The following is a 9,580-nucleotide window of genomic DNA, read 5'->3' on the forward strand; positions in this document are numbered from 1 at the left end:
AGGCTAGCTATTTACTGCTCCTGAAACAAATTACATGAAATGATAACAACATTTTCAACAATCTTCTATAGTGTTACAAGACGAGAAATGTAGAAACATGTGCTATCAATCACACCCAAAGTCAAACTTTGCATTCACGGTGTTAGTTCTGTCTTTGTGTATGCTTATCAAAGCCAGTGGGTCAATTGCAACGAACTTGCAGAGTTAGTACAGAGCTGAGTACTAAGTTGCGTAGCTAGTACTATCTAAAGATCATCCCCAGCTGTGCACTATATTATTACCAATTGCAACGAAAAAAAGAAGCAGAACAAAGTTGGGGATTGTGATTTGTTTTGGTGTGCTTCCAAACAGGAACTGAAGAGGGCTGGGGCTCAAAATCTGAGCGATTGGTACAAATTATATTTTAAAAGTGGTTTTTCATAAATGTTTTTTTTACGAACCCTAAACATCTTAATTATTTTATTTATTTTCATTTATTCATGCTTAATTTTTAAACGTGAAGGGGTATTATTTACACACAACAAATACTGAATTGCCCCTTGCGCTTTTTTTTTTTTTTTTTTTTTTAATCAACATTGGATCCCCCCTGCAAACACGTGGCATTTTGAACAAACCTCAACAAACATCAGATTTGTAACTTATTTATAAATAACTAAAAAAAAATATAAAATTTAAAAAAAAAAAAAAAAAAAAAAAAAAAAAAGAAAATGCATTGCATAGGCAGAGACTGAACCCGACACCTCCAGCACAGCGGCTACAGCGCCGATCCGCTGTACTTACCAATGTATCAATATTCTTGTGTTGCATCACCTACCAGTCCTGACCCCCCCACCCCATGCATACAGCCTACTAATATGTAGCATTGGCTACTAAAAGCATACTTTAACACAAATGTACATGTACCGTTATATCTATCTATCTATCTATCTATCTATCTATCTATCTATCTATCTATCTATCTATCTATCTATCTATATATATATATATATATATATATATATATATATATATATATATATTCTTGCATATACGTTAACTGTTCCAAGCCGCATGGAAATCCAGTCAATATGTTATTCAAACTATGGCTTGGGTATTTAGATTAAAAAAAAAGTATAATACAGATACACAGATTTTTATACTTTCTTCTAATTTGCATTTAAGTGGCAAAATCCTTTATAAATGAGTGAAAGAACAGACAATTGCCAAATATACCTTTTAGTAAAGTTTCAGTACAATTAAATACATTATTGATATTTACATTGAGAACAGTTTCACCCCCCCCCCCCCCCCCCCCCAAAAAAAACCCCAACTAAAACGTTTTACAGATCCAAAGCTTCCACTCATTTGTTCATGCAGAGAAGGCCGTGCATAAAAGGTAGTAATCTTTTCTGAAAATACACAGAAAAGATCTGTATTGAGTTAACTTATCAAACATAAAAATCACTATATGGCTTATTCAAAAGATACCCACTTTCTTGAGCAATCAAAGACTGCATCAGAAGGTAAATACATTTAAATGTCCCTTATTCTGAGTGGTTCTGGTTTTTATTGCTCCAGTATTGAATTACTGTCATGTTTCTCTATGCTATTACTTGGCTTTGAACTTGCTGGTACTGAACAGCCTTCCCCATTCTATTCAAATCATTTTACAATGTGACCTTTGAACTCTGCAGCCCCACCCCCTCAATACCCATCTGGCATCCACCTGGGGCTGGCATCTACCCTAAACCTAATGGAATAATGACAACCTCTCCAGATAAGTTCAAAGCCAGGTAAAGGCTAATTCAGAGAAAAATGATAACTCTGTATTGGAACTACAGAACCCCAATTAATCAGTTATTGCAAAACATACAATAGTAATGTAAAAGATAAAAAATACATGCGATTATGAAATAAGGTAATCGCATGCACGTGAGCTACAAAGAAGAGGGAGCTCCTACTTATCTGTTTGGGTTAACGAGAAAGTACGAATGGAACGATCCTTAACTACTGATTATGGTAGTGCCCATTTCTATTCATTTCAGTGGTTTTGAAACAAGTCTACTGTACCAAAACTGACTGTTTACTGTATAACTAGTCTGTGATGACTTGTGTCCAAAGAAACCACAGATGATCATCAGGGCTAATGGCTTCTCTCACTTAAACAGACTCTGGACTGGAAAGCCCTCCTGAATGTCCTCGTGTCTCTGTGAACACTGACTCCAATGCTACCTCCTGGTCTGCCAGGGTCTCAGCTGGTCCCACTGCTCCTGCAGTTTGCTGTGTGTTGTTAAACACCTGCTGTTGCTCTGCGATCCTCTCCATTTCTGCTTGCTTCCTTCCCCTTCTTTTGCCAAGAATTTGAACATAGTTGGCTGGAACAAGTCCTGTTGTCTGGCCATCCAGACTAGCCAAGAGCCAGCCACGCACTCTAGGCTGTTGTTCTAATAAACAAAACAAAATGTTTACCGATTTGTGCCAACCAAATACATTTTCCTACTTCTTTATTGGCTGAACATTATCGCTGGTCCCTCATTTACTGTCCACAGCGTTAGTAAACCACGGTTAACTCAGGTAGTATACTTCTCACCCACACATACATATAGCAGTACTTCTCACCCACACATACATATAACTATTCTGAGTAAGTATATGCCACATGTATAAAATTACATAACAATCCTGTGCTTTCAAGAGCAGATAATACAATCGATTATGCTGTAAAAAAGCTGAATAAATTAGGTAGTGTGTGATCTAGACTTGAAAACTCCTTACCCTTTGGAGCCAGATTCAGCATGTCCCCAACACGAACAGAAATTTCTTCTTCTGAGGCAGCATTGAAGTCATATTCCACCCTTGCAACCACATGGTCATCGTCTCCATTCGACCAGTTTGTGGAACCTTATATAAATATAAATTTTGGACAAATTAACCCAAAGCACAAGTTTAGGGTAAAGGCAAACTAATTTCAAATCATATGTGTAAAATACTAAATTTAATGTAGAAATGCACATTTTAACACATATCATCACTGAATAAATGCCTGTTGCGCAAGTGTTACCCATATTACCCCACTCAGACACCTTTCAAATTGAATATCTTGGTATCCCTGAAAATCTTTTCAAATTTATGAAAACTGTTTTAATGAGAAAACTGCCTTAAGTGCAGGGGTAACACAAATATTATCCATTTACAACCAGTTCATAGGTGACTGCCACTGCAAGGGGTCCGAGTGGAATAAACTGTGCTGTTGGTCTGCGTTTTTAATAGATAACGTTTTGGGGTACCACTATAATAAATCCCATGTATCTGAAGACTGGACAAGTACTGGTCTTTTCAGATATACTACAATACTTGGAAAGCAAGAGTTCGGGTGAACCATCCTTTGTTCTTGTTGCAATTATAACTTCTGGCACCAGGTAGCACTGTGGGCTATGCAAAACTACAAGCATGTCCCATAAGAAACATACTCAGCATGCTTGCCATTTTCTTTATAAGGCCTCACCTGTTTCCTCAGACCCGTCAACAGAACTCAGCAGCTTCCATATGAGGTACGGTCCTCCAAGAACAACTGCGAAAAACATGAAGATTGGCCAGGATTTGACAGAGTTAGCAGCTTTTTCATTGGCTCCGGCAGCAACCTCTGACCTGGCGCTGTCCAACCACAGGTCTTCAGCCTCCAAGTCTCTCCGCAGGCCCATCAGCCTCTGCAGTCTCCTGTACAGGTAGCGCAGAGTCCTGACCAGTGCAAACGCAGAAAACACTTTGGTGAAATGGACTTTGAGCCTTGAGAAGTGGTTGGCCACATCCAACACCGCTCTGAAACTGTTATAAACTGCTGAAAAGGTAGCATCCATCATCATGCTAACAGAGGAGAACGCATGGACGATGCTCTCGATGGACTGAAAGGCTCCTCTACTGCTCTCCTCCGCATGCTGCACAAACCGACTGGAAGGAATTTCATCGTTTCGAAACCTGTTGTACCCAAGGCCTCCCCCATAACCATAGCTTAATGGGCTGTAGCCACCAATGCCACCATATAATGAGCTCCCACTGGGGCTATATAAAGAAGAAAGGGAGCTGTAAGCTGGTCTGTAGCCCGTCAGGCTGCTGCCTCCAATCTGCCGAGTTGCTCTTGGGGGAACCGGTGGAGGGACTCTGGCAAGGACAGGGGGGCCTGGTCTTGTCAGAACACTAGGTCCTAAATCCGAAGACCTGTGAAAATAAATATAGGGAGATCAAAAAACAGAAATACAGTGAAAAACTGGATATACCAGTTAGGGAGTGAACATTTGTGGCTGCCAATTAAAATGTACCTCTGCAATTCAATTCAATTAGCCAAAGTTAACCTGCGTTCCACAGGTTTATAGAGACATCAGATCATTGCCTAACCAATGTCCTACCTCTCCAGTGCCCTAACCAAGATTCCCCACCGTCACTTTCCTACTAAATACACAATAACTCAGAGACAGAAATAAGACTCTTAATGCATAGCAGTTTCACCAATTCCACGTTTGAATACATGTGTTATTAACCCCAGTGGATAGGGAACAAACTCAGGTGTGTCTTATTAAATTCACAGCAATACCAAAAATGCAACAATTTGCTTGGTAATGAGATCCTTGTTTTCGTCCCTGTAAACGAGTACAACAGAGGCAAATTGCTATTCTTTGTAAACTAGCATGTGTGCTCAGTAGACCTATCTTGCAATTAACATGTGCCTACATTGTTGAACAGATATCTTTTTCAATAAGAGATATGGTACAAACAGTCATTTTTAATGATGAATCTGGCTTAATGTTACTTGCATGGATGTAGCTGTTTACAGTACATGACATACCACTTGGTATGCTGCTGCCGGCATACGAACAGTCATCTTAAGTACAAGTAACTAAACCGGATTTACAATACTAACATTATTGTATAGATCGCTATGCATTGATCAGTATTCTAACAAAATTTTCTTTTTCCTAATTATATTTTTATATGTACTTTATGAATAAAATTGGCGTTGTGTTATTGACAGGTAGGTATTGAACAAAACCAGGAGATGAAAGACAATTGGGCCTAGTCACAAATCCTTCCAAATGGTGGTTGTGGTTTACGATGGGAAACAAAAAAATGTACTTACTGAAAAGCAGCTGGAATCCGTGTTTCCCATGGCTTCGGAGGAGGCTGGGGTGCCATCCTGTAAAATGCCAACACTACCAGTGTTTTCTCCGGATTGTAACAAGATTGGATTCTGACCTGAGTGACACTCAAATATATCAGACCTTACCAGTACACGACAGATAAATCGAACATAAAGTTCTCAGCTATTTGCTGTAGAAACAACTAAGTATTATTTTTTCTTTCAGAAACAAGGTAGAAAAACAATATTACCAATTGTGTATGTAAATGGTATGTTGTTGTATCATTTACCGTTAACTTATCATAAATCAATTGGGTCTATGTTAAAAAAATATATGATGATACATATTGTATAATCGGCTGTACCTTAAAGACCATTTTGACAACTACCGTTTGATTAAGTTTCAGCAATACAACACACAGTGGTGCACCTACAAACGTATTTGGATGCATTGCCGCAGTTTATTATTTAAAAAACGAGAGTGTATCAGTCAATTTATCAGAAAAGGCACGCGGTATCACTCTATCTATATAAAATGTTGAGTTAAATGTAATGAATCGATTGTTCTGAGTATGATTAATCGTGTCTGGACAGAGCTTGAGCTCTATGTAATGAATCGATTGTTCTGAGTATGATTAATCGTGTCTGGACAGAGCTGCCGCTCTGGTTTCACCCCGGTTGAAGTACTGTGGGTATTATTTCTGGTTTTACTGTTGTAATTCCAGTTTCAGGGGAGCAGTTAAACTCCAGCGTTTATGATCTGTTTATTTATTCCGCTATGTATTTTGTCTAAATGTGGGATTTTATTTTCTTCTTGGGAAGAAATGTGATGTTGATTTTTTTTTTTCTTTTTTTTTTTTTTTTTTGCATTGTAAACACCCACTTAAATCATGCTTGCCCCTCGCGCTTTGCATAAGTTTTAATTAAGTCAGATAAATGTGTCTGCCTTCGCTGACGGGTTTTATCACGGTTAAAAGTGTGAAAATACAGTATATAAAACTGACCGTAAGTGGTTAAAACAAATTGCATTGTAAAATACTCTAAGTATTTTAAAAACATATCCTATGTATAACCTTGAGTACAAAAACTTTAGACAAGCGTACAGTGAGTGTTAAGCAAAGTTAACTTTACAGCAAGTACATAACTGTTGCTGAAATGAAGACGAACTTCAATTATTTCCGAGTTTTTATGGGACTGCAATAGTTATAACCATTTGTCTACCTAATTTGAAAAGATAACTGCCCACTCCCAAATCAGGAGGACACTAGATCAATGTGCGACCTTATTTCCTAGGCTGTCACCTCTTTTCATCTATCAACCCTAGGCAGCAGTTATCATGCCACTGAACCATGCATGTAAAGGACAGCGTGGGAAATCTCTTCCCAGCAGGGGTCGCTCAACCAGGATCAGGTGAAATAAGCCCAAGCATTTCACCGTGAACTAGCAGGTGTGTCATTACTGGCTGGCCCACTGTGAAAGACGAGAAACTGCATTGTAAATAGGTTTGGAAATAATTGAACTAAACATATTTTGATCAGGTTGTATTTCAAAAACTTAAATATTCAGTATACACTCCTGAAATCAGAAATATACATAAGTACGTAAGAGCACGTAAGTACTGTATTCAGCATGTAAGTGTACTTTTCTTTGAATATACAGTTCAAATGTTGATCAATGTGACGTTGTCTTGAAAGAAATACTGTATACTGTATAAAGATATTCAATTGAATTTGGGCTTCTGGGCTTCTTCATCATTCAAAGCAAAAAAAAAAAAAAAAATGAATAGAATTCTGCAACATCATTTTATTTTAATTTCAACAATGATAAGTACATTGAAAAAGTATTTAAATCTCATGGCATTATACTTGTGTAACACATATTAGAGTTAAAACCACAGTAACCACATTGCCTTTCTGCTAAACGTTGCATAAAACAAATGTACATCGTAAATAGGTAGCGCCCAGCATGTGGTACGCACACCGGGAACACAATTGCGTCATTCATAACACAAACGAATCTTAAGCTATAAAGGTCAGAGGAAGGCCAGTATTTAACTGACTCTTCTGTACTTTCACAAGCAGAAGAGTGGGTGAAAATCAAAGCAAAGTTTACAGATACTCTGGTGAAATGATTGAAGAGAACCAAATATTCTTCTGTACAGGTAGCTTCAAGAATATTACATTGCCATTAACAGGGGTGATACCTTAAACCACCTTTTAATTGGTTTTCAAATACACTGCCTCAAACTACTAAGAGAATCTAAGTGTTATAAATCCTGCAGACCCTGTATTGAAATAATGCACTGTACTGGTTGAAGTGTGGTGATGGTATGCAAATATCCAACATGACAGTCTATACTGGGAAACTGTCCACCTTTCCGAGCTCCAGCATGCTTTATTTGTAACTCATTGATAATGCTATCAGAATGCCGCCTGATGTTTTCTGCAGATGTCCAGTGTAGCTGAATCTGAAAAGTATCAGTTCAGCTGCCTTGTGATTTCAGTGTCCCTTCCAGCACAGCTGTTGGTGAGAGAGGTAAGGATTCTCCACGGGGCCACGGAGGTCATGACAACACGTCTTTGTTAAGAGTTACCTTGTTTTAACTACGAGGATGGAGACAAGACTCGTTGCTTAGCAGTTTGAACCTTTTTACTGTGAGCTCAATTAGTTGCACACATAAAGTCTCCTCACGATATTCCAGAGTGGTTCTTTTCCTACTTAGAAAGCAGCCACTGACATTTAAATATCCCCTCCCCTAAATGACTATGAATTGAGTAATCAGCATTGGAACGGCCGATTTTTTTTCCTAAATCAGAACGAGGAAAACTGTCTTGACTTCTGCATGTAAACGCATTGTTTGTTGGAAGATCCAACTGCGTCATCCTTTTCTCTTTAAAAATATGACCTGTTTGTTGTTGTTATTTATATAGATAATTTAAGGTAAATTATTTGTTATTTACAGCAGTGTTTCTGAAATGTTTTCTAGTTGGGACCTTCTTTTAAGGCACGTTTGTCTGGTGCGAAATATATTTTTTAGTAATGAATGATAGAATTATCCAAATCTAGATTTTTATTGTATAAACAGAAAACGTATGGAAATAAAGCAAATAACCTACTGTGGTATTATAAATGTGACACGCATTGCTATAAAAGACCCGCATGTCATTCATTCTCTGTAGTTTCCAGTAATTGCCAGGAGAGGGCAGTGATTCCCTGCAATCTGTAGCTGTCAAGACCTTTATCTACAAACTCCGTTTATCTCCATTTATCTACAAACTCCTTCCATCATCCCCACTGGATAAACTGAGACTGGTGTGCGTTCAACAGAGTAAAGTACATTTTACCCTTCAAAACTGGCTTACTATTCTTTAATAACAAAAGAGAAAATAAGAATTCCTAAAGCCTTTATTTGGCAAGGCAGCTTTTAGATATGATTGACACGCAATACCTTTATAATATTTCTGCTGTCACCTGTTCAGAAGCAATGACTACAGCCACAATATGTTGCGTTTCATATTTCAGTTTAGAACTCAGGTGCATTCCGAAAAAAAGGAGACAACCTGTTGATATGTTTATGTTCTGTGTCGTTGTTTGCAATGAAAACACCTGACCATTTAGCCTAGTTATTTGTCATAGTTTATTTTGTTCTTATTTTAATCCATATTAGCATCATCATTTAAACAGTCATACATTAAATAGTGTCTATTGATCCCTGTTGCAAATAAATCTGTATATATATATATTATATATATATATATATATATAATATATATATATATATATATATATATATATGATCCATACAAACAAACAAAATATACCGCAATGGAATATGCACAGGATGAATTGAGAACCATAGAAACAAACCTGGTTTATCAGTAAAAGGGCAAACCTTGGCTACTTCTTCATTTTTTAAATGATTGAGTAGAAACAGCAAGGGGTGCTTTAAAATGCTTTAGAAACTTACTTAGCAAGCTACTAAAGAATAGAGCAAGTTGCCAATTTTTTTTTTCTTTTTGCAAGTCTAGCCACATCTTAAAATAACAAAACACATGCTAACCTGGTATGCGTTATTTTATTTAAACACGATAATACTGAGTATCACTTTAAACTTTTGTGCATATTCATGTGATTATAGAAGAAAGGAGAAGTGAAACTAGGAAGCCAGAGCCTGGGTAATACCCTAATCCTTCTTTCAGTCGTGTCATTATACATTATAAATCTTATTTAAAATATGGCATTACTCCCACAGCTAAAAACACACTCCAGACTATCCCCTTGGGTTGCTGTGATCCCAGCAACCTTTAAGCTTACATCACATGCCTACAGTTCAAAGACAACCTACAGTTTTAACATTTACTATTGGAAAAAGTTTCGTAGTTTCAAATCCAGTTGGCTCTGTTCTGAGTAACAGACCCACGATAATAAGCGTGTATTTCTGATTAAGATGATGCCACCTTGGTCTAACAG

At 37.4% G+C, this 9,580-nt stretch overlaps 1 protein-coding gene across 1 annotated transcript; it reads right to left on the reverse strand.

Moving 5' to 3' along the window:
• Window positions 1-1,294: 1,294 nt before the first annotated feature.
• On the reverse strand, window positions 1,295-5,237 carry LOC121316140 (peroxisomal membrane protein PEX13-like). The gene is made up of 4 exons (XM_041250957.1): window positions 5,111-5,237; window positions 3,485-4,194; window positions 2,755-2,880; window positions 1,295-2,423 (listed from the first exon to the last, which is right to left on the reverse strand). Exons 1-4 carry the CDS (start codon window positions 5,164-5,166, stop codon window positions 2,140-2,142), a joined length of 1,176 nt encoding a protein of 391 aa, XP_041106891.1. The 5' UTR covers window positions 5,167-5,237; the 3' UTR covers window positions 1,295-2,139.
• Between the last annotated feature and the right edge of the window lie 4,343 nt (window positions 5,238-9,580).

This window comes from Polyodon spathula, chromosome 5 (assembly GCF_017654505.1).
Source record: "Polyodon spathula isolate WHYD16114869_AA chromosome 5, ASM1765450v1, whole genome shotgun sequence".
Classification (NCBI taxonomy): domain Eukaryota; kingdom Metazoa; phylum Chordata; class Actinopteri; order Acipenseriformes; family Polyodontidae; genus Polyodon; species Polyodon spathula.

Bases quoted from the DNA above. Each gene is read 5' to 3' on its own strand.
- LOC121316140 (XM_041250957.1), bottom strand. From the start codon at position 5,166: ATGGCACCCCAGCCTCCTCCGAAGCCATGGGAAACACGGATTCCAGCT. The intron at 2,881-3,484 runs GTGAGGCCTTAT...TATTTATATAAG, and splicing joins TGACGGGTCTGAGGAAACAG to GTTCCACAAACTGGTCGAAT. The intron at 2,424-2,754 runs GTAAGGAGTTTT...TTTGTTTATTAG, and splicing joins GCTGAATCTGGCTCCAAAGG to AACAACAGCCTAGAGTGCGT.